Below are 26,615 nucleotides of genomic sequence, written 5' to 3'. Positions count from 1 at the left end.
AATGAACTGTGCCATGCACTACTGAAAGTAAGTTACTAATACGTAAAAGACAATTGGGAAAGACAGTCTCTTCAGGAAGTGGTCCTGGAAAGTTGGACAGCCGCATGTAAATCAATGTTAGAACACACCCTCTCACCATACACAAAAATAGACTCAAAATGGCTTAAAGACTTAAATGTAAGACAAGACACCATAAAACTCCTAGAAGAGATCATAGGCAAAGCATTCTCTGACATAAATCATACCAATGTTTTCTTATGTTAGTCCCCCAAGGTAACAGAAATAAAAACAAAAATAAACAAAGGAGATTTAATCAAACTTACAAGCTTTTGCACAGCAGAGGAAACCATAAACAAAACAAAAAGACAACCTACAGAATGGGAGAAAATATTTGCAAACAATGCAACCTACAAGGGCTGAATTTCCAAAATATATAAGCAGCTCATACAACTCAACAACAAAAAAAACAAACAACCCAATCCAAAAATGGGCAGAAGACCTAAATACACATTTCTCGAAAGAAAAAATACAGATGGTCAATAGGCACATGAAAAGATGCTCAACATTGCTAATTATCAGAGAAATGCAAATCAAAACTACAATGAGGTACCACCTCACACTGGTCAGAACAGCCATCATTAAAAAGTCTACAAATAACAAATGCTGGAGAGGGCATGGAGAAAAGGGAACCCTCCTACACTGTTGGTGGGAATGTAAGTTGGTGCAGCTACTGTGGAGAACAGTACAGAGGTTCCTCAGAAAATTAAAAATAGAATTACCATATGATCCAGCAATCCCACTCCTGGGCATATATCCAGACAGAACTGTAATTCAAAAAGATACATGCACCCCTACGTTCATAGCAGCACTATTCACAATAGCCAAGACATGGAAACAATATAAATGTCCATCAACATCGACAGATGAATGGATAAAGAAGATGTGGTACATATAAATAATGGAATACTACTCAGCCATAAAAAAGAACGGAATAATGCCATTTGCAGCAACATGGATGCAACTAGACATTATCATACTAAGTGAAGTCAGAAAGAGAAATACCATATGATATCACTTGTATGTGGAATCTAAACTATGACACAAATGAACCTATCTATGAAACAGAAACAGAATCACAGAAATAGAAAACAGACTGGTGGTTCCCAGGGGGAGGGGGTTGGGAGAGGGATGGAGTGGGAGTTTGGGGTTAGCAGATATAAGCTTTTATATATAGAATGGGTAAACAACAAGGTCCTACTGTATAGCACAGAGAACTGTATTCAATACCCTGTGATAAACCATAATGGAAAAGAATATTTTTTGAAAAGAATGAATATATATATATAACTGAATCAGTTTGCTGTACAGCAGAAATTAACACAACATTGTAAATCAACTATACTTCAATTTTTAAAAATTGATTAAAAAAAAAAAGAATGAGATCCATAGACTAGGAGAAAAGATTTACAAAAGACACATCTGATACAGGACTGTTATCCAAAATCTACAAATATCTCTTAAATGTCAACAACAAGAAAACAAACAAACTGATTAAAAAATGGGCCAAAGACCTTAACAGATACCTTACCGAAGAAGATATACAGATGGCAAATAAGCACATGAAAAAATGCTCCACATCATATGCCATCAGGAAAATGCAAATTAAAAGAACAATGAGATAGCATCATACATTTATGAGAATGGCCAAACTCCAGGACACTGACAACACCAAATGCTGGCGAGGATGTGAAGCAACAAGAACTCTCATTCATTACTGGTGGAAATGCAAAATGGTATAGTCACTTTGGAAGACAGTTTGGTAGTTTCTTACAAAACTAAACATACTCTTACCATATGATCCAGCAATCATACTCCTTGGTATTTAGCCAAAGGAGTCAAAAACTTATGTCCACATAAAAGCCCACACATGAATGTTTACAACAGCTTTATTCATAATTGCCAAAACTGGGAAGCAACCAGTATGTCCTTCAGCAGATGAACGGATAAACTGTGGTATATCTGGACAATGGAATACTTTTCACTGCTCAAAAGAAACAAGCTACCAGGCCACAAAAAGACATGGAGGAACCTTAAATGTACATTACTAAGCGAAAGAAGCCAATCTGAAAAGGCTACATAATGTATGATTCTAATTATGTGACATTCTGTACAAGGCAAAACTATATGGAGACAGTAAAAAGAAAACTATATGGAGACAGAAACAAACCAGATATTCTTCACAGGGTGAATGATCAAAGTATGGTATATCTATACAGTCATGAGTTGAATTGTGTCCTCTAAAAAGATATGTTCAAATCCTAACCCCAGGAACCTCAGAATGTGGCCTTTTTGGAAATAGGGTTGTTGCAGATGTAATTAGTTAAGATGAGGTCATACTGGAGTGGTTGGGCCCTTAATCCATGACTGATGTCCTTGTAAGAAGAAGAAAATCTGGATACAGAGAAGAGACCACACAGGCAGAACACTATGTGAAGATGGAGGCGGAGATTGGAGTGATGCTCCTATAAACAAGGAATGCCTAGAACTGCTGGCCATCAGCAGAAGCTAGGACAAAGGCATGGAACACAATCTCCCTTAGAGCCCAGAAGAAACCAGCCTGCCAACACCTTACTTCAGACTTTTGGCCTCCAGAACTGTCAGAGAATAAATTTATGTCTTTTTTTAAGCTGTCCGGTTTGTGGTACTTCAAAATGGCAGTCCTAGGAAACTAAGACACATGCCATGGAATACTGCATAAGAGTAAAAAGGAATGAAAGTACCTGGATGAATCTCCAGAGAATTACGATAAATGTAAAAAGACAATCTCAAAAGGTTACATACAGTGTGATTCCATTTTATATAACATTCTTGAAAAGACAAAATTATAGAAATGGAAAATAGATTAATGGTTGCCAGGGGTTAAGGAGGGGGTGGGAGATAGAAGGCAGTGTAGCTATAAAAGTACAAAATGGGGGATCCTTGCAGTGATGAAAATGTTCCATATCATGCCTGTATCAATGTTAATATCTGGATTATGATATTATATTATAGCTTTGCAAGATGCTACCATTAAGGGGAACTAAGTAAAGGGTTGATGGGATCTCTCTGTATTAATTCTTACAACTACATGCCAATCTGTAATTATCTCCATTAAAATTTAATTTAAAAATATGTATCACTGGTTGTTCCCTGGCAGTCTAGTGGTGGTCTAGTGGTTAGGGTTTAGTGCTTTCACCCATGTCGTGGCCTGGGTTCAATCACTGGTTGGGGAATTGAGATCCCACAGGCCACACAGCGCGGCCAAAAAAAAAAAAGTTTCACTGCTGCTGCTGCTTCCTGTGGTAACGTGAGGCTTTTATCATCTCATATACCTTGGGTTCCTAAATAATCTGTTTTAGAAATAGGCCTTTTTTAATTATTCTTCAGGAGTTCTAAATATCTATTATGTCATATCAGCAATCACTTAGACATTCTGAGACACTATCCTAATGCCAAGAATTAGGAAATACATAGAAGGGAATATCACTCAGCCATAAAAAAGAATGAAATAATGCCATTTGCAGCAATTTGGATGGACCTAGAGATTATCATACTAAGTGAAGTAAGTCAGACAAAGACAAATATCATATAATATCACTTATATGTGGAATCTAAAAAAGTGACACAAATGAACTTATTTACAAAACAGAAACAGACTCACAGACTTAGAAAACAAACTTATGACTACCAAAGGGGAAAGGTGGGGGGGAGGGATAAATTAGTAGTTTGGGATTAACATATACACACAACTATGTATAAAACAGATAACCAACAAGGACCTACTAAATACATTAACATCTTGCTTTTGTTCAATAATTACTTTTTAAACAATACTGTTATAATCACTATGTAACACACTATAATTATTTTATATGCTTATAACACCATTGAGCAAAAAAGCTATAAATATTTCAAGAAGAAAATTATAATAAATGCATGATTGTATAATACAAGATGCACAGGAAGCTATAAATAAATTTAAAACATTGAAGGGATCAGGACTTATGCAGGTGCTATTTACTCCCTATTTCTGACTACTCTTTTCCATGCATTCTTCACTTGGAGGGCACTTTCTGTCCTTCAGGTCTCAGCAAAAATGCCATTTCCTAGAAGACCCCTGACTACCTATCTTAAGTGGGTACTCCTCTGTTATTCTTCTATCTGAACTCCTTGTTTCACAGCAATTATCACAATTGTTAATTTCCTGTTTTGTACTGATCTACTGTACAAAAGTGTAAGCTTCATGAGACATGTGACCATATGTGCCTTACCTTTCACTGTATTCATAGCACCTAGTGGATATAATCTAAAAATTCTGAGACAAAAATAAAAGGTACCTGAGTTTTCAAACCAGAACAATACTCCAGATGGTTCAAGTATTACCTTCACTACAAGCTAGTTGTGAATCTTTGCAAGTCTCTTAAAATTTCTGGCCCTCAGATGTCACATAATTTGAAAGACCAGGAGGTTGAATCAAATGATCTCTTAAGATTTTGCATGGCTCTAAGAGTTATGATTTTATAATGTACAAAGTATTTTTAAGTACTGGGTGATAACAGTACAGCACAATACAAAACTGAATAATCATTCACTTTTTGGAAATCAAACCAAGCATTAAAACCAATAGTAACATTACCAGCTCTTTATGCCAATGAGTCATAAATGACATTTGCTTGGTATATTTTCCCATAAACTATTTTCTAATATAGTAGTCAAGGATCATAGATCAGGAGAAGATGGATATTATTTCCATTTGAATAAATATGCTTTGGAAGTAATGAGTAAAGATATGTATACTAGAGTGACGCTTTGTGTTCTATTAAAATTATACCATTTCAAATGGTTGGTTTTATTCCTTTCACCCTATTTTTTAAATAAAATTTTGCAATAGCTGTACTGCAACTGAGACCTGCATCATTTATATAAGCTAAAACTCTGTGTTTCTTAGTGTGAATTTAATGTCACATAAAAACCATTAAGTTCATTTTTCACTTTATATTTTTCAATTATAGGACTCAAAGCTATCAAATGATTTCTCATATAGTTTATTTTTTCACTGTTATTATAAGATGTTTTGGAGAAATTTATGTTAAACCTAAATTTAAAGGTTTTAACATTAGTCCCTCATATGTTATATTTTCATAGGAACACAAATGCTATTTCTATTAAGTAAACATTCACATAATTCCATTAATTTAGAAATAATTTAAGAATGTAAATTATCTAATATAGGATATTTTTAGTATTTGGAAAAAGTGTAGTTTTGTTTTATTGTTTTGTTACTTTTAGTTTTTATTTATTTATTTATTTTTGGCAGTGTTGGGTCTTCGTTGCTGCGCACGGGTTTTCTCTAGTTGTGGCTAGTGGGGGCTACTCTTCATTGCGGTGCACGGGCTTCTCATTGCGGTGGCTTCTCTTGCTGCGGAGCACGGGATCTAGGCGCGAAGACTTCAACAGTTGTGGCACGTGGGTTCAGTAGTTGTGGCTCATGGGCTCTAGAGTGCAGGCTCAGTAGTTGTGGCGCATGGGTTTAGTTGCTCTGCGGCATGTGGGATCTTCCCGGACCAGGGATAAAACCCGTGTCCCCTGCATTGGCAGGGGGATTCTTAGCCACTGCGCCACCAGGCAAGTCCCTGTTTTATTACTTTTAACTAACACGGTATATGAAGCTAAAAAAGTCTGCAGAGTAAAAATAAATCTATTTTGAAACTAGATAAAAATTGCTTTTAATCATATATTTAAATAAATATATGTAGACATATATATTTACATATACACACAAAAAATGGAAATGTTTAAGAAATATTAAGAAAATGAAATGCAAACATTTACCCTAGAATCCCTTTCAGACTATTTGTTTAGCAAAATATTTTAACATATGATTCAAACTTCAACCCTACCAATGTCTAAATTAATGAGATTTCACAATGACTACTTAGTTATATAAATATGCTTAACATATTCAAGATTATACCCTGAAGCTAAAAATAAAAACTCCATGAATAACAAAGGGGTGACAGAACTTGGGTTAAACAGGACTCATTCCCTGAACTGCTTGACATACTTATCCCTTCTAATTTATTCTCCTAAGAACACTGTTAAAATCATAAGATCAAGCAATTGCTGTGATCAAACAGACAGAAACCTTGGAGTCAGGAACTCATGCATTTTCTATCACTTACTGGGTATGTGATCCCAAGTAAGTTATCTAAATTCTCTAAGTCTTAAAGGTAAAATCCAGGTAATTACACAGGAAGCATAGTGAAGATAACATTCATTGAATTAACATATATAAAACATCTAGCATAGTATGTGGAACAGAGTACGAACTCAAGAGATATTATTTCCCATATGTCCATCACCCTTTAAGCTTCCTCTCCTCTATGCCCATTCTCATCTTCTGATAAATACAAGTAGGTGGAGGAATGTGGATCACACTGATTATGTAGATGAAGAGAGAATCGAAGATGTGAGTCAAGAGAACATACCAAAAAAATCAAAGAATCTACAACTTCCACGGTAAGACAACACTTAAAGATTGCCTCCCCCAGCAATTCAGACATGCTGGTGAGAGGGTCAGCTATCCTACTGTATTTCTTTATATCTGCTAAATTATAAAACAGGAGTCATTTACAATGTGCACATGTACAAAACTGTAAAACGTACAACTGCTTGGTCATCTGAAGAGATTTACTAGCAAATAGAGAAAAACAAAAGATAATTTTTTTAACTTTATATGTGCAATGGTTGATAAATTTTATTTTTATAATCCCAATAGAGTCTTCTGTTGATGCAATACTGAAAATTTCCAGATTTATTAAAGGAATATCCAGAGTAACTCAAATTTTCCTGTTCTCACCTTTAAAAGGCTCATCAATTTCAATATGACATTTAACACCAAGTTGTAATAAAAGCCATAGTATAAGTGGGAGAAGTAGGCTCCTAATATCCTGAGTTGTACAATAGGATAGATGGTGTTGCCATTCACTGAAATTTTAAAAAATACTAAGAGTGAACTAGGTTGCATTGGGTTGGGTTGGGTTGGGTTATATTGAGGGGATTTTTAATTCAGCCTTAGATATGAGAAATTTAGAGTACTTCTAAGGCATCCAAGGAGGCATGTCAACTAGGCAACTGATTACACGGCCATAGAGTTCAGAGAGGAAATCTGAGCGAGAGTAATATACATGAGTCATCTTCAGGGGATCACCTAGAGATAGAGTACAGAGAGGAGAATGACATAGCCTAGGGCCATGCCTTGGGTAACTCCAAAATATACTGGCTGAGTGGGGAGGATGAGTTTACAAAGAAGGAGTGGTCAGAAAGAGAGAAGTAAGATCTGTCACCTTGGTCCCAAAGGCCAAGGGAAATGAAGTCAACAAAGATACTGTGAGGAAGTCAAGTAAGATAATTGCTAAATTTAGCAATATAAAGGTCACTGATGATCTTATAGATATCTACCTATTTCAACCGTGACAGGGCAGAAGCCAGATATCTGTGGGTTAAGTACTAAGTGAGAGTGAGGAAATGAGTGCTCATTAGCACTCTTAGAACAAGTATGACTAAGAAAACAGAAGGCAAAGACAGTAATTGAGGGAAAAGATGAAGATTAAAGACAGGTTATCTAGGGTGGTCAGAAAGGTAGAGATTATTTTCAGGAGTCAAAACTTAAGAATATTTAAAAAGTGAGCACAGGACACAGTTGAGAAGAAAAGGTGAACATAATATATAAAACAATGTAAAATTTCTGGGAAAGTAAGAGATGATGAGATATAAAAATAGGCACAAGAAATAAACAGGACAAGGAACAGGTCCTCTATGGAAGTTAGGAAAGAGAACGGGTACAAACGTGGTGCATTTAGGTATCTAAAATATCTAGAAAATAAGGTACTTGCCACCTAATGATTCTAATTTTTTCTGTAATGTAGGAGAGGTCCATCTGCTGACTATGATGGGGTATATAACAGGATCAGAAATTTGAGAGAAGCAGAAAATATTTGAAAAGTTGTGTAGAAAGTAAGAGCAAGTATAGACCAGACAAATGCTACACATCACAATCCTTGAAAGTCTTGACAAATCACACCAATTGGGAAAGTATGATAGCAAGAAATTTATATATTCTAGTCTAGGATTAGAGAAACCATACCAGTAACCCCTGCTGGAAATGCAAACAATGACCAAAGTCAGATAAGAAATTTTAAATTTTAGATCAAAATTTAAACCTTAATACAGTAGAAAACATAATTATTGAAATCAGTAAAAACAAGAGTATAGCAAAACAAGTAAAGTCAGAGGATCCATGAAAATATTTACAGATCCAGAAATCAGCAAGAAAAACAACAGTAAGACAAAAACAGCACAGCAAATATCAGAAGGATTTTTATAGGTGAAACAGACTGCTTTTTTAGTAAGTTTATTTGCTTCCTTCTAACACAGTAGAAACCAGTTTCTAGATAACACTGGTCTGTCACTTTCTTAACAAGGAATTCACAGTGAATCTGGTAGACTTTGATGAGGGGGAGTAAAGACAGGTTTTAACAGGGTTTTTCAGAAAATAGTTCAAACCATTAAAACATTGAGACATATGATCAGTACACTATATTGATAAAAACACAAAATCACTCTTCTAGAGTCCTAGAAAGTAATTCAACCATACACAGTTTTATACTTAACATGAAATTTCAGCTTCTAGAAATTACACGTCCATAATTCCATGTAACTGAAGTATTTCTGTAAAATTACATCAATTAAACTTTCTTCCTTCAAATTATTTTTGTTTTACTCACTCAGACTTCTTTTCATAGGTCTTAGAAGATTCCTCAATCCTCTTCTCTAGCTCCAGGACAGCTTCCTCCTTATTTAAAAGCATCTGCTGTGTCTGTATAAGTTCCTCTGCTAAAGTTTTCAACCTAGAATGAACAGTTTCCTCATTATCAATCAATACATTAATTACACTCACTTTATACATACAAAAAAAAAAGCATTCATATGTCTAAGGTTGCAATGTCCAAACCAGTAGCCGCATGTAATTTTACACTACCAAATGTAAAATAGCTAGTGGGAAGCAGCCACATAGCACAGGGAGATCAGCTCCGTGCTTTATGACCACCTAGAGGGGTGGGATAGGGAGGGTGGGAGGGAGATGCAAGAGGGAGGAGATATGGGGATATATGTATATGTATAGCTGATTCACTTTGTTATAAAGCAGAAACTAACACACCACTGTAAAGCAATTATACTCCAATAAAGATGTTAAAAAAAAAGTTAATGCATATAAAAATATAAATTTAATTAATTAATTAATTAAGAGTAAAATTTCAGTTCCTCCGTTGCATCAGCCACATTTCAAGCACTCAACAGACACATGTGGCTAATGGCTACCTCTTTCGACAGAGAAAAGAACATTTCAATAATCACAGTGAGTACTCTTGGGCAGTCTGTTTTAGAGAGTCTTATTCATCAAATAGCAAAAGAAGAACAGAAAAAGAAAACGGAGAAAGAGAAAAGGACTAAAGTAAAAAATACCTGTCATCTCCCAGGAAGAGTGTATAGTGAAAATACCATGATTTTTGTTTTCAGAATAACATGTATTTATAATCTGGCTTTGCCACTTTTTATCTGAGATCCTGGGCAACTTGCTTAAGCTCATTGGATCTATTTTCTCATTAGTATTTTGGGTACTGTAATACCTGCTTCAGAGCATTGTTTTGAAGATGAAATACACTAATGTATAAATAATGAATGGTACTTAGGAGGCATCTAGTATTATTTGCATATGTCATCTCATTTAATTCTCACAACAACCTATGAGATAGATACTGTCATCCTTATTTTAAAGAAAAGAAAGTAAGGCTCAGTCACATGGTAATTTAATACAAGCTATTTCTGTTTTCACATATTGCAATAGAGGTATTTTCTATTAATATATAGATTTGAATACAATTAAATACATAAAATTAATATGTACCCATAGACCAATTTTTGGTTACATAAAATGCATTTGGTCCTGAATAGAAATATTTCTACCACAAAAACACACACAGCTGGAATCTAAAAAATAATACAAATTAACTTATTTACAAAACAGAAACAGACTCACAGACATGGAAAACAAATTTATGGTTATCAAAGGTGAAAGGGAGGGAAGGAATAAATTTGAAGTATGGGATTAACAGATACACACCACTATATATAAAATAGATAAGCAACAAGGATTTACTGTATGGCACAGGAAACTATATTCAATATCCTTTAATAACCTATAATGGAAAAGAATCTGAAAAAGAATATATATATATAACTGAATCACTTTCCTGAACACCTGAAATTAACACAGTATTTTAAATCAACTATAGTTCAATTACAAAAAGGAAAAATAAAATTGCTATAATCATAAAAAATACATACACAGCTATCATATCACATTAAAATTTTTATCTTCAGCTTTTTAAAGCAAGACATGAAACCCAAAACATACAAAATATTAAATAACCCAAGTATATGAATATTTCAATTTATTTAAAGTTAAAGAGATGATAAATAAAGTCAAAAGTAAAAGTCAAACTTTGAAGAAATATTTGCATTGGGAATTACAAGCAAAAGCTCATGTAGAAAAACTCTTAGAAAAAAAGTCAACCTACTATGAAAATGGACAAAAAACACAACAGGAAGTTCATCAAGAAAAATTCAAATGATCAGTAAGGACATGGAAATATTTACAACCTGAACCACAAAATTAAAAAAATCTGCAAATTAAATGAATAGTAAGTTATTTTTCACCTACTAAAATTGACAAGCATGAAAAAGTGATAATATTCAGTATTCTCAATATTGTAGAAAGAAAGAGGAAGGAAGGAAGGAAGGAAGGAAGGAAGGAAGGAAGGAAGGAAGGAAGGAAGGAAGGAAGGAAGGAAGATATAGGAAGGATGGAAGGGGTATGGGATTGGAATAGGGGGTGATTTAAGGACAAAAAAGCCTCTCATATTTTACTCTATATTTATCTATATTATTTAAATCTCATAACAAAAATGAATATGATTTTTAAACTATTAAATAATACATAATAGAGATAGAAGAGGTAGAAAAACTATGAGACATAATCAGAACAACTCAAAATATAGGGAAGGAGGGAGAGAGGGAGGGAGGAAGGAAGGAAGACACATACCCTATTGATGTGACAAAACTAGCACAAATTTTTTAGTGGTCAACTTGGAATTGTCTCTCAAACTTCAAATTAGAATATTCTTTGACCATCTAAAAATCTGTCTTACAAAATACTTTACAAAGTGCACACAATTAGTCCATATGAAGATGTTTGTTATAACACTGTTTATAAAACAAAAAACTAGAAAATATTTAAATGTTCATCAACAGGGGAATAGCTGAATAAATTTTAATCCATTTAAGATACAGAATAGCATAGAGTCACTAAAAAGAATGAGGTGCACACATAAAAGGTTCTTCCAAGGCAAAGTTTTAAATTAAAAGGCATGATGCTGAAAAATACATATAGCATGGTTCCATTTATATTGAAATAAATGTATGTGTATATGTGCTACTGACTGAATTGTATTCCCTCAAAATTCATATGTTGAAATCCTAACCCTCGAAGTGATGGTATTTGGAGAGGGGGACTTTGGGAGGTAATTAGGGTTAGATGAGTTTGTGAGGGTGGAGCCTTCATGATGGGATTAGTGTCCTTAGACAAGACACCAGAGGGTTAGCTCATGCTCTCTCTCTCCAATCCCAGGCAAAGAAAAGGTCATGTGAGTACACAAGAAGGCAGCAGTCTACACCCAGGAAAAGAATTTCACCCAGACCCAAACTGGCCAGCACCTTGATCTGGAACTTCTAAAATCCAGAACAATGAGAAGTAAATTGCTGTTGATTAATCCACCCGTTCACGGTATTTTATCATGGCAGCCATAGCAGATTAATACACTATGTATGTATTTATGTGTGGAGAAAAACCAGGTTACTACAAGCCAAACTTTCATCATCACTCTGAGGGGTTTGGGATTGGAATAGAGCGTGATTTAAGGACAAAAATGCCTCTCGTATTTTACTCTATATTTATCTATATCATCTAAATCTCATAACAAAAATTAATTTGATTTTTAAACTATTAAATAATAGGTAATAGAGATAGAAGAGGCAGAAAAACCACGAGACATAATCAGAAGAACTCAAAAATAGTAATCCAGATTACTTCATCTATGTTTAGAGTTAAGCAACATAATAAATCTCAACAGGTTTCTGAGGGCAGTAATATATTACAGCAAGACATAATCAATGATGCTTACAATAATGATCCAGAATCATAAGGGAAAGGTTAAATTAGACAGGTATTTTTTTAAGAATATATATATATTTACAAGAGACATACATCAAATCTGGTAAAATTATTTTGTTGAATTTGATGGCAATATAAGCTTTGATTATCAGGAAAATTCAGTTTTGTAGAATAGTTCATATCCTGACTACTAGACACAGAAAGCATTACTGTATTAAAATTAGAGGTCATTCTCAAGAAACCTACATTTCAACTTCTGGCTTCAAGCTACTTATTAACAACTATAAATACATAAGTAAATAACACTCACACATAATGCTTTGCTCTTTATAAAACTCTGCCCTATATATAATCTCATTTAATCCGCATGAAAGTCTGGAACACAGGACCCTACCTCTGTACCCGTCCCAACCCCAGTCTAGAGGTAATAAAGACAAGCTTCTCACCACTGCCTTGGCCATGTTGCATCAAAGCTGAATTTGATAGAAAGCTCTTTCCCTCTCTTTATCATTTTCCTCTCCTCTGTTCTTTTACTTCTCTCTCTCCTATACCTTTCTCTATTCTCTTTTCTTCCTGCTCCATTTTCCATTCACCTCTCTTCTCAATTCTTCCTTCATTCATCTAAACAGGTGAATGACAAGCACATACCTTGTGTCAGGCATGCTCCTAGACACTAGGGATACAACAATACACAAGTTTGGCTTCAGGAAACTTACATTCTAGTAGAAGAGACATCGACCTTTTTTCTTCCAACCCTCTCTTCTTCTTCTTTCCTCTCTTTGACTATTACTGTTTCTTTCCCTAGTTTCTTCTCAATTCTTCTCACTGTACCATATTCTCTGCTCCATCCTGAAATAAATACATAGTCCCACCAAACTGTAAGACGCAGGCACCATGGCTTACTCTTCACAGCACATCCCTTACACTTAGCACAGTGTCTTGCACACAGTATGTGCTCAACTCAGTTCTCTATGCCCTGGTTTTCTCATGAGTTCACACATTAAGCTTTTTTCTGCAATTCCCTAATAACTCCCAAGGCTCTCCTGATTCCAATCATTCTGAATTATCTAGAAAGTGAAACCAAAGAGCTACCTCAATGTGGGAACAGCACAATTTATGACTTTCACCCACCATATGGGCTAAACTGATATATGAACCCCTACTGCAGTGGTGCAGTGAGGGAAGCTTTAGTTCTCTGTATATAGATGTCATTAGTACAGGGCTGACTCCTTTCATGCAAACATTTTATCATCAAGCTAATCACTTTACCTTTCTACATCAGATTAAGAGAATTATTTGTGTTTATAACTCTACACCTCCACTGCATTTTGTAAAGCACCTTACTCTGGTATAACAGACAACAGGTCTAGAAGCAGACACTTTCACGTTCAATATTTACTTGGCTTTTCTAAACTTCCATTTTCTTCCGTAATAAAATGGAAATTAATACCTAATTTAAAGGGTTCCTGTAACTATGATGAATAGTTTTAAAGTTCCTAACATAGATTTGGAAGCATAGCATATTCCCTATAAATGTAACTGTATATTATTAACCAATTTTACTAGTTTCATAAGAAATATTTTTCTGAAAAGTAACTTTAAATTTTGTCTTCTAGGGAATTCCCTGGCGGTCCAGTGGTTAGGACCCCATGCTTTCACTGCAGAGGGCCCAGGTTCGATCCCTGGTCGGGGGACTACAATCCCACAGGCCACATGGCACAGCCAAAAAAAAAAAAAAAATTGTCTTCTACTTTTTTAAAGAATATTTTGTTAACATTGGATGCAAAAATTAACATTGCTCTCAAGGCAGAGGTAGGATTGAGTGTATTTTAAATAAAACTCAAGAACAGGTTATATTATTTATACATTATTCCTAATTAAGGACAAGTAAAGTAAAGAAATTGCAAGAATGCTACATTAAAAGTAGAGGAGCCATTCATAATTAGAAGTTGTTTTTCCCTTTACAACAGTGTCATTTCCAAGAACTTTAACTTTTTGGAAATGTGAAGAATTTCAGTTCCATGAGAAATTAACATAAGCTTGCATGGCTTCGTTATTCTTGATGCAAACAAAACAGTATGTCTCTATACACACACATATACACACACATACACACACACATACATGTTGATTTGATGTGACATGACAGTAATAATATCACCACAGATCTAAAAGGAAGCAAAAAATGAGGAGTTTTACTATTGATTTCTTCATATTTATCACTTGGAAAAATTCAAGGGAAGACACTTGATCGTGGTGAACACCATATACTCTAGTTAATTGTAGTGTTGCCCTCTTTTTACTTTGAAATGGCATAAGAAGGGAGGAATGAGGTGAAAGCCAGAGAGTCCTGATCCACTGTTTAAACCACCTTAGACTGCCTAACTCCCTCTATCAGAGATCACTGGCATGTGGCAATTCTAGCCAAGTATATTAAAATCCAAATCTGCTAACACTTTCTACTTCCTTTAGCAATCATTCAGCCTTCTGAAAAATATCATATAAGCTTTCAATGAGGAATTAAATATGAAGTTTTGTATATGCTCAACCTGTGGCGTACACATGTCAGCTCATTTGTGAGAAGAATGAGGTGGTACTCGTGATTTCTTTTCAAATTTCTGATTTGTGCTAAAACAATTTTAACCCAGAAAGAGAAAGAAAACTACCACCAGCTTATTAGATTCTCTAAAGAGCTGGAAAGGTCCTAGAAGTTAAAACAAAGGCCTAGAAGAGCTAGTAAGACTTCTGTTCTCTGGCAGGTCTGTTATGTTAGCTAGAATTTACTACCTGTTACGTTGAGCAATGAAGGCTGGAGGAAGAAAGGAGACAAGAAAAAGGGAAGGAGAAGATCAGAGAAAAAGGAATAATAATATTAGTTTCCTCTACTTTATCTCGCTCTTGATCATGTCAAAAAAAATAGTACCCCTTCTTGAGGCTTTAATTTTTTACAGCCTTAGCGCAAACAAAGCATAGCTGAGCTTTATGCAAAGTCTTCTTAAATAAAAAAATTGAGCAAAGATAAGCCTTTGAAGTCAACATTTCTTAATATTTCTAAATCTCTACAGACCCATGGTTGCAAATTCCAAGTAGAAAAGACAAAGAAGATTCAGAAGAATGGAATTATATGGGGAAAATATTGTCCCTTTTCTCCACCTGGAGCGGAATGGATTAAGAGAAAAACATTCCAGTATACACAGGTTATATATAGATGACTTAATAAACGTAAAAATAGTTTGCAAATTTCAAAGAACTATTCACCATGATGTCATTGTTGTATATGTTCTGTACACAAATATAACAGTAACAGTTCAAAAGGTTTATTTAAATTTTTAAATTAGATATCATGGTATACTTAAACAATCATGATGCAATATTTAAATGTCATAAAATGACACTATCTCATTAAAAAAACTCACAAAACTGACATAATACTTAACATGTACTGACTGACAAGCACAGTCTTAAGCACTTTAGAAATAGCACTTAAATTCACATCAGTCTTATAACAAAATATTAATATTATTTTCATTATCATATGAGGAACTGAAGTACAGAGAGGTTAAGGATCTTGTCCAAGTTCACAGAGCTGGTATGTGGAAGACCTGGTATTAGAGCCCAGGCAGCTTAAACTCTAAGTCCATGATCTTAACAACTAATATTCTCCATCTTAGTAATTCCACCTCGTAAAATTTATCCAATATATATGCTTCAACAAGTGCGCAAAGCTGTAAATACAAGGATGTTTATTGTGCCACTACTTACACTCGCAATAACCAAAGGTGAATTTACTATGATGCTAATGACACATAACCTTCAGAAACCTCACCTGCATGATACATTCCAAGGCCCCATACTTAACTTTATATTTGCAAATTTGTATAGTTTTTCTGTTAGATGTTCCTCCCCTCCAAATTTTGTAAGCTTCAGGCTCGACAGAACCTGCATCTGCCGCTGGCAATAAAAAAAACTACAGTAGAAATAACATAAATGTCCATCAATAAATAACTAAATTAAATGAATTATGTTACATACATGAAAGCAGGAAAATACTGTACACTATTAAGAAGATTTCATATATGTTAAGAAAAGTAGATGATGCAAGAGTATGCATAGAATAACTCCACTTAAGAATACAATTTATATACATTCATATGCTTGTATATACATTCTGGAAAGATACATAAACTTTTTTCATGAATTCACACTAGAAGGTTGAAATAGGGTCAAAAAAAAGGGAGAACTTTGATTTTCACTGTATACCCTTTTGTAAGATTTTGCAGTTTTATCATCCACATGTATTAGTTAGATAATTTTTAAAGATTTAGTTGTATTTAAAAGATACAAAAGCTTAAAGTAATTATTGTGGATAATAACAAGCTTCTAATACTTATAACAATACTTTATATATCTTCAAACCATTGGCTATTATTATTTAAATCATACAGCACTCTTAAAGAGACCCAACTTCCTAAAAAATTATAAATTGCAAATTCCTAATACTGTCACATTAATTGTGACATTTGGGTTAACAAAAACCCAAGTGGAATAAGGGTTACAGTTGCCTGAAGTAACTTTTCTGACAACTCTTCTTCTCTATTACTGCCACATAAATTGAAGAAATAAACCATTTCTTGGAAACTCTTTCTTAAAATACAATTGCAGCAGCATAGCAATTTATGGATGACCTTCTCTCCCATGTCACAAATCTATTAGCTTTTCTCAAGATTAAACAGATTAAACTGAAGAGGATGGCTCCTAACCAACCAAGCAAAAGTTGTGAATTTCTCCTAATATACAACCTAATCCACCTCAATACAAAAAATCCACCTGCCTTCTATGATTTATTTCCCTTAACCAAACTGTCCTTCTAATATATCATCTGCCTTCTAACATTTTACATATTTCCAAATCTTCCCAACTCACTCACTCAAAAAGTATTCGCCTAACACAATCCAATATAACTGCAGTATATGTTTAAACAAAGACCAAAATCGAGTTAAGATTATAAATGAAAACAGCCAAAAACAGACATAACAAAAACCGAGGTCCTGCGTAACATGTGAGAGTACTGCATTACTTGTCATTCCATTAATTGATAAGGTTGATTCAGACATGCCAGTGGATTAAATTGGTGTCATTCCTTACAACAGAAGTCAGCAAACATTTTCTATAAAGGTTTGGAGAATAAATATTTTAGTCTTTGCCCCCATGAGGCAAAATCAAGGATATTATGTAAGTATTAATATAGCAAAAGAGAAAACAAATATTCACAAATATTTTATCGACAAATTCAAAATATAATAATAATTGGGTACAATTTATTGTAACACCAGTCTACTAATAAGGACAGAAATCTTTGGAGGGTGCTATTATTTCCTTTCATTGGGACTCAAAGTTAGTGGTTATCAACAAAATCCACTAGAATATTCACTTGTGAATGAAGATATGTAATGAGATTTTATGTATTTCACTTTGAAAAGATGGGTACTGCCAAATACTAGTATCAATCCATGAGCATATTTTAATTGAGAATATTTATTGCTTAGCAGGCATTTATAAAATTATATTGCATGCTTTTTAGCATGTCATTACGTTGCAGATTCATCACTTCTAATTGAAAGTTATGTGGGAATTCCTCAACTGCACAGTTAAATGGATTTTGAAATGTCAAAATATTTGTACCGAAGTCCAAAATTCACTGCTGGAAATGTAGTTTGAGCTCAAAAAATACATCAGCTACAAATTTGGTGGGAATGGTGATCTGGCTTCATGTTTTAATGTTTGATAGTACAAAAAGTATATAAAACTGCCTGACATAACCTGGGATTCAAACAACATTAGTTGTCATCTAAATGACATTACTGGAGTACAAGTTCTATATGTAAGCACTGAATTATATTGTAATTTTAGGTTTAATTCATTACATAGCTAATTTCCAAAGCTTTTAGAATTTAGTGTTCAATAACAGTGGTTGAGGGAAATTCTGATTATCAGAAAAATTTCAATCATGACTCTGAGCTCAAAAAAAATCACAATAAAACTTTACCAGCTCTAAATCATCAAAGTCCTATATGGCAAGGCAATTCAGGATATTCAGTTTCAATTTCTGACAAAAATCCGTGAAATTGATGATAGTCAAGTCCAGGAGAGCAAATGAAGTTCATTGTTGACATTACTGGTTCAATAACCATATGATTAGATTACAACATTTTCCACAAAGTGCCTACTATTGAATAATACAATGAATAACCACAGGATTTAAACACCTAACATTTTTACAAGCTTTGTAAATTGTTCAACTAAACCTCTTTCTGATCCACACATATTTTTAACAACATTAGTTGTAAAATACATCTTAACAGATTCCACTTCAGTTTGTACTGAATTAGTGTTTTCTCTACTTCAATGAAAATATTCTTGTTTGTAGTTGATCCACACAGGCTATTTATTCATCAAAAGTAATTCTTTAGTTGAAATCATTTGTTGTGTTTTTTCAATTTACTAATGATTTAGCTCCCAATGTTCTCAACCCTTCAAGCAAATGTTCTTGCTGAAAGAGTAATGGTCATAAACTTATTTTCTCTCGACATATTTCTTCAGTTCTGCAGTAAAACACTATTTAATTAATTTACCACTGATAAATAGCTTTCTTTGCTTGGCAAACAAATAAGCCACCCATAAACTTATTTTGGCTTCATCCACATTTTCATATTTTATTTTTCTGAAGAAAGTCTGCTGTGATGAGGTATTCCAGTTTAACTTTTTTAATTTTTCTGACTAGTGCTCTCCTGTGAGTCAGTAATATTGAGACGAGTGCTTAGTCTGATAATGTCAACATTTATTATTTTAGCACAGCCATAGTGCCAGTGCATGATAAACACAATGCTTTGCCATCTAATTCAGTAACAAAATAATCCACACTCCACTGTGTCTTAAAGTGTGACATCCAAAATCCATTTTCTCTTCTTTTCTTGTTTTGACATGACATGCATGCACTGATAATAAAAAGTAAGTAAATGCTGTAGTACAATGATATGTGTGGCATTCAAAACACTGTTGAATTATAACCATGTCACTGTGATTTATAGTATGCCAAGCAGCAGTGTGAAGTGATGAGAATGCCATACACGGTCACAACTGCTCAACTCTGCCACTGTAGCAGGAAAGCACCCATAGACAACAGGTAAATGAATTAGCATGGCTGTGTTCCAATATAACTTTATTTATGTACTCTGATGTTTAAATTTCATATAATTTTCATGTATCAGAAAATATAGTTCTTCTTTTGATTTGTTTAACCATTTAAAAGTGTAATGAGCAGTCTTGGCTCATAGAGTGCACAAAACAGGTGGCTAGCTGGATTTGACCTATAGGCTATAGTTTGCTGACTCATATCTCATAAAATCCAAGATAATCACTTTTCCACATAGAGAATTACCATTCTTCAATTAAGAGATCTTATTTATATTCCACTGTAAAAGTTAAAACATGTTCTGACTTTAAATTTTTTAAAATGTACTGGGAAACATGAGGCCTGAGGTTGGGCTTTACTTTAGAATATAAGACTACAGAGTTAAACACAGTCTTCCAGAATTCCAATATATTTCCTACTGATAGGTAATAACAACTTATGATAAAGAGACCTCATTTGAAACTAGAAAATTGAGTCAACAAAAGAACTAAACAGGACCTTTACTCTCTACCGTTGTACTAAAATTAATCAAAATTCCTCTTTTGGCAGACATGTTAATGTTCATATTTTGGAGCAACTTGCTATCTTTAATTTGCCTCACTTAAACTATGGATTCATAACTCCATTTACCCTGCTTTTTAGTTTGCAATAGATCACAAATTGATGCCTCATCTATCGAAATGCCAAAACCCACACAACAGACACTTAAATATATTCTTCTAATGTTCCAAATTTTATAGACCTTTTTTTCAAGTTATTTGGATGAACTAAAATTACTGAGTCCCCAATTAGTCAATTAAGTAGTGATTAGATGACAGGAAATATTTGCATATATAATCTTAATAAATGGATGATTAAAGTCAATAAAATATAGTACCTCTTCCAGCCTTTGGCAAAGAAGGGTGATCCAAAAATGAGGCAGATGTCAAAGGGGTGCTGGAGGGGAAGGAGAGAGGCTGTAGATGATAGAGACAAAGGAAGCAACCTCAGATTCAAGCCTGAAGGTAATACAACCTGAACACATGTGTGGTGGCACATGCATGATCTCAGGTGCTAAAATTATCAGAGGCTGAGAAATAGCCCTCTACCACATAGTGATCTACCATGCAAAAACATTTCCAATAAATAGGAGATAAACAAACAACCTACAAATAGCTGAGTTGAATTCCTCTCTCTCTCTCTCCCATATGTGGGGGGGGGGGGCGGTGTATTACCTTTATAATTATAGCTGATAGATAAATAATGAGAGTATGATAAAAATGCTTTGTGGCACATATTTAGATGGGTAAATGCAGTAACTTTGTCATTTACTATTATATCATTAGATTTCCATCAAATCTGAAAAGGGGCAGGCAGCAACACTGTATAATCTTGTTTTAGATATAAATACTAATTGTGTAATAATCTCAGAATCTCATGCATTTACTTGTGAAAGCTCTACATGATACAATAAAGAGCAACCAAGAATATAAACTATTAAATTTATGAGTGTTTGCTAATGAATACAATTTTTATGCTATATTTAGGAATCTAAAAAAAAAGAAAAAAAAATTCACAGGTATCTTTTTATGACTAGCAAAGTGAAAGAGATAACCTCAGGGAAAGGGCATCTCTTTAAACTTCAAATACCTTACAAGTCAAGACTAGTTCAGAAGTATGGTAGATCAGAAGAAAAAACAGAGTTAAAAAGAAATTCCAGTTAGACTACTGTAAAAATGCTAATTTTTCCCCAATAATGCTATACAACTTGAAGAATATAAGTTAGAAAAGTTTAACAAAAAAGACATTGTTCAAATATGAAAGATATTCAACTAGAGCAGTAGTCCTTAGCCATTTTGGGTTAAGAAGCCCTCTGAAAATTTGCACACACCCTCCCCCCAGAAAGTAAAACACACATTTCTACAAAAAGTTTTAACGGGATACAGCAGATTTTTTAATCCTGTCTGCACATTAAAATCACCTGGAAAGTTTACAAAAAATTCCAATGCCTAGATCTAACTCTCAGAAAATCTGATTTAATTGGTTTGGGTCAGGTCCCAGGCATCAGCATTTTTTAAAGCTCCCTAAGTGATTCTAATATGAAGCCAGAGACAAGATTCGCTATTCAGAAACTCCCCGAAATATCTCCATAAAACCATCTTCATTCACTCACTCATTCAACAAAGACGTTAATAAATCACCCACAACATCTGACATCTAGCCAAGAATTCTGAAGAGTCCAAGAGAAATGTAATCCCATTTTTTCTTTGTTTCATAGTCACTACTAATCAGCAGTCCGACAGATTGCCAGTATGACTTCTATTTATGGAAAAATTCTCCAGAAGTCAAAAATTAATGATTCTCATTTCCAAACAAATGTAACCTTTCACAAAGGATAGGGTCACTGATCACTTAAACAAACATAAAGGAATGCAAAACAAAAAGAAAAATGTTTCTGAAGTTTTCCTTAATACCATTCTTTATTAATGCATTAGAGCTTTTAGATGGGCTAAGAAAAAATACAGAACAAAAGGAAGCACACGCCATAAAATATCAGCATTTTCAAAAAGAGCTTTAAGAGTGTTCTATTCTAAAACTACATAAAGCAATGTGACTAAGGAACAAATGCTTAGTGAAAGGATAAGGAACTAACATAATGGGAAGGAAAATAAATAGCTAATATTCTGGAGACAGCCATGCTAACATAAGTTTTCAAATAAAACTGCAAATAGATGAGATATAAAACCACATTTATTTAACATTATTATAAATATTGGCCCCAACATGCTTCCCTACATACCCCATTGATTCACCTCCATTCCTAAATATGTTCTATGTATATACAAACATATATGTACTTTTTTATTAATAGACTCATTCCATAAATGTTATTCTATAACTTGTTTTTGCTTTTTATCATATACTCTGGTGATCTTTCCATACAAGCATATATAAAAACCTATCTTATTCTATTTAAAACCTGAATAATATGGGAAAATTGTGGGGTTAGTATAGACCTAACATAATTCATTTACCAATCCCCCCTTACTGATGAATATTTAGTGTGTTTCCAGTGTTTTGCCACTGTTTTGAGACCTGTATAATCCTTGGCCTCTATCCAAACTATGTATGTGTGTGTGTGTGTGTGTGTGTGTGTATATACACACACATATATATGTGATTTCTCAGAAACCCTCATTCATACACAGATATTAATAAGTGAGAAAGTTTAACCTACAAATTGTTTGAAATGTTTTTGTATATACCAAATTTAATAATTAATGACCGTGACATAATATTATACCTTGTAACAGTTTTCTTTTCATATTTTGGAATTAACAAAAATTTTTCAGATCTCAAACATAGCCAGAGGCTCCTGAAAAACCTAAGCATTGTGCTCAGAGTCCTTAATGTACAAAACCACCCCAAGCAGTAATTTAAAAAACAAGAACAAAAACCAATACATAGAAATACAAAAGACCCCAAATAGCCAAAACAAATAGAACAGAGCTGGAGGAATCATGCTGCCTGATTTCAGATTATACTACAAAGCTACAGTAGTCAAAACAGTATGGTATTGGCACAAAAACAAACACATACATCAATGGAACAGAATAGAGAGCCCAGAAAAAACCCCACATACTTACGGTCAATTAACCTATGACAAAGGAGGCAAGAATATACAATGCAGAAAAGACAGTCTCTTCAATAAGTGGTGCTGGGAAAACAGAACAGCTACATATAAAAGAATGAAATTAGAAAATTCTCTAATACCATGTACAAAAATAAACTCAAAATGAATTGAAGACCTAAATGTAAGATAGGAAACCATAAAACTCCTAGAGGAAAACACAGGCAGAACACTCTTTCACATAAATCATAGAAATACTTTTTTGGATCTGTCTCCTAAAGCAAAGGAAATAAAAGCAAAAATAAACAAATGGGACCTAATTAAACTTAAAGATTTTTGCATCACAAAGGAAACCATCAACAAAACAAAAAGACAACCTACTGAATGGGAGAAAATATTTGCAAATGATATGACCAATAAGAGGTTAATATCCAACATTTATAAACAGCTCATACAACTCAACATCAAAAAAAAACAAACAACCTGATTAAAATATGGGCAGAAGACCTGAATAGACATTTTCCCAAAGACGACATGCAGATAGCCAACAGAAACATGAAAAGATGCTCAACATCGCTAATCATCAGGGAAATGCAAATCAAAACCACAATAAGATATCACCTCACACCTGTCAGAATGGCTATCAAAAAAAGAACACAAATAACAAATGTTGGCAAGGATGTGGAAAAAGGGAACCCTCATACACTGCTGGTAGGAATGTCAATTGGTACAACCACTGTGGAAAACAGTATGGAGGTTTCTCAAAAAACTAAAAATAGAGCTACCATATGACCCAGCAATTCCACTCCTGGGTATATATCTGAAAAAATGAAAATGCTAATTTGAAAAGATACATGTACCGCAATGTTCATAGCCATGTTACTGACAATTGTCAAGACATGGAAGCAACTGAAGTGTCCATCAAAGATGAATAGATAAAAAAAGATGCTGCATATATATACAATGGAATACTACTCAGCCATAAAAAAGAATGAAATGTTGCCATTTGCAGCAACATGGATGGACTTGGAGGGTATTTGCTAAGTGAAATAAGTCAGACAGAGAAAGACAAATACTGTATGATATCACTCATATGTGGAATCCAAAAATATAACAAACTAGTGAATATAACAAAAAAGAAATAGACTTACAGATATAGAGAACTAACTAGTGGCTACAAGTGGGGAGCCAGAAGTAGGGAGGGACAGTGTAGGGGTAGGGGATTAAAACATACAAACTATATATATAAAATAAGCTACAAGAATATATTGTACAACATAGGAAATATAGCCAATATTTGATAATAACTAAGTGGAGTATAAACTTTAAAAATTGTGAATCACTATATTGTACACCTGTAACTTATATAATATTGTAAATCAACTATACTTCAATTTAAAAAAAAAAAACTAATACACAGAACTTACTATGTGCCAGGGACTCTTCTAAGTTTTCCACATTTACTCATACATGTAATCTTCATAACAACACTATGAATTGGGTGCCATTACTATTACCATTTTACATTTTGAAGAAAATGAGGCATAAAAGGATTAAATAATCTGTCCATTTTCACAAAGGTAATAAGCCATACTGTCAGGATTCAGACCCAACCAACTCAATATGTTAAGCTTGTACATATATCTTTGCGTACTTGTATGCTAAAGTCCTAGGAGTGGAATTTCTAAGTTAAAAGGTTTGCAAGTTGAATTTTGATGTATATTGCCAAATTATTCTCCCAAAAGGTTATACTAATTTACATTTCTGCCAAGACTTTATAAGAAGGCTTATTTTCCCATATCCTACACAACACTGGGTACTATCAAATTATGTAATCCTTGCCAATCTAGTAGTTGAAATAGCTTCTTTTTTAAAAAATGTATATTTCTTTAATTGTCACAGGATTACTGGTCATTTGTGTTTATTTTTCTGGAAACTATGTGTTCATTTGTTTCATTCATTTCTATTGCACCTAATATTCCAACATAAACAACAAAATTAGCAAATCAATGCCTCAGGAAAGAAAAGATTTAAGTTTACATTTAATACACTAACATTATGGTAAAAAGGAAGATTTTCCTCTTACATTAAAAAATATATATACACACATATATACACATATACATACATATACATGTTTTAATGGAATTAATTTAGAATATTTTAACAGTGCCAATAGACACATTGAATAACTCATTCTTGGAATAAAATTCTTGAGGAAAGTCTAATCTTAAACTCATATCCTGAATTTAGACACTGTTCAACAAAATATAGCTAAAGTTTTGCCTCAGTAAGAGGTAAGCAATTAAATCTATCACATTATCAAAGATTTATTACCTTTAATTTATTGCATTTTTGTTCATTGCTTCATCACCACAATTAAGAAATAATGATTTATGAATATAACTAGTTTTGCTCTAATTATACCCTAAAAAGCAATAAAACAAATTCTTCTTTGGTCACAAAATCTCTTATTTTACATAAGCTTATAACAGGTAGCTATTTTTAATTTTACCTCATAACACTCCAATATCTATATGCTCATTCTTTCTTGGTGTATTAAATTAAATTGATCAATTGTAGCATAAACTCCTTGAAAGTATTAAACCTTACAACCTTAAACACACAGTAAATATATTTTGATGAATAAATGAATGAATTATTTGGGGGCAATATGATGACTTAAAAAAACAAGAGTAATTTATGTCATGTTCCTTCACCAAACAGCACAGGAATTAAGGAATGGAATTTGTCACTGCACAAGAATTGAGAAACTCTACCATCTATTTTATGACATGCATTCAACTCTATTGTTAAGAGCAGAGTTTCTCAACCTTGGCACTACTGACATTTTTGGCAGATAATTCTTTGTTGTTGGAGGCTGTCCTGTGAACTGTAGGCTGCTTAGCAGCATCCATGGCCTCTACCTTCCCAACTGATAAATAAAAATGTCTCAGACATTGTCAAATGTCCCCTGGGAACAAAAATTGCCCAGGGTGAGAACCACTGGTTTAGAGATAGCTGACATTGTAAGAGTATATCTAAAGTCAAAAAGAGATTCCTGAGAAGGGTCTTAAAACTTGAGAAACAGCTTCAAGAACTGCATTATGGCTTCTCAAAAAGACCCTCTAATGCAGGGTACTCCCATGCCTCCATTCCTCTCATCAACAGTCAGTCCCCCGACTGACTTAACAGTGGAACTATTAAGCCTTCATCTTGGACAAGGTAATTCAACAAGCATTTGTTAGTTTCTTCATCCCATCTGGCCAACTTTAAAGACATTAAACCCCTTACCAAGAGCTAGTCCCAGGATCCTACCACTTAATTATCTGTAACACTACAACGTCACTGAACAACAGAAGGAAGATTGTTTAATTACATAGATAGGAACTTTCGGCTGTGTTTTTTGAGGTAAAATTTCAATGAGTCAGATAATATAACATGTCCAATACTGAAAAGAAAATAAGTATGTAATCATTTCT

At 33.7% G+C, this 26,615-nt stretch overlaps 1 protein-coding gene across 6 annotated transcripts in view; it reads right to left on the bottom strand.

The window, feature by feature from the left end:
• Positions 1-26,615, bottom strand: part of FER (FER tyrosine kinase) — a 434,937-nt gene that overhangs the window by 289,520 nt on the left and 118,802 nt on the right. For all 6 annotated transcript variants that reach the window (XM_061189502.1, XM_061189501.1, XM_061189497.1 and 3 more), the window contains one exon: positions 8,826-8,948. In XM_061189502.1, coding sequence (XP_061045485.1) covers positions 8,826-8,948 — 123 coding nt within the window. The remainder of the gene's footprint in view (positions 1-8,825; positions 8,949-26,615) is intronic.

This window comes from Eubalaena glacialis, chromosome 4, assembly GCF_028564815.1.
Source record: "Eubalaena glacialis isolate mEubGla1 chromosome 4, mEubGla1.1.hap2.+ XY, whole genome shotgun sequence".
In the NCBI taxonomy this organism is placed as follows: domain Eukaryota; kingdom Metazoa; phylum Chordata; class Mammalia; order Artiodactyla; family Balaenidae; genus Eubalaena; species Eubalaena glacialis.
The sequence above is the reverse complement of the archived record's forward strand: the minus strand, read 5'-3'. Positions and strand labels throughout refer to the sequence as shown.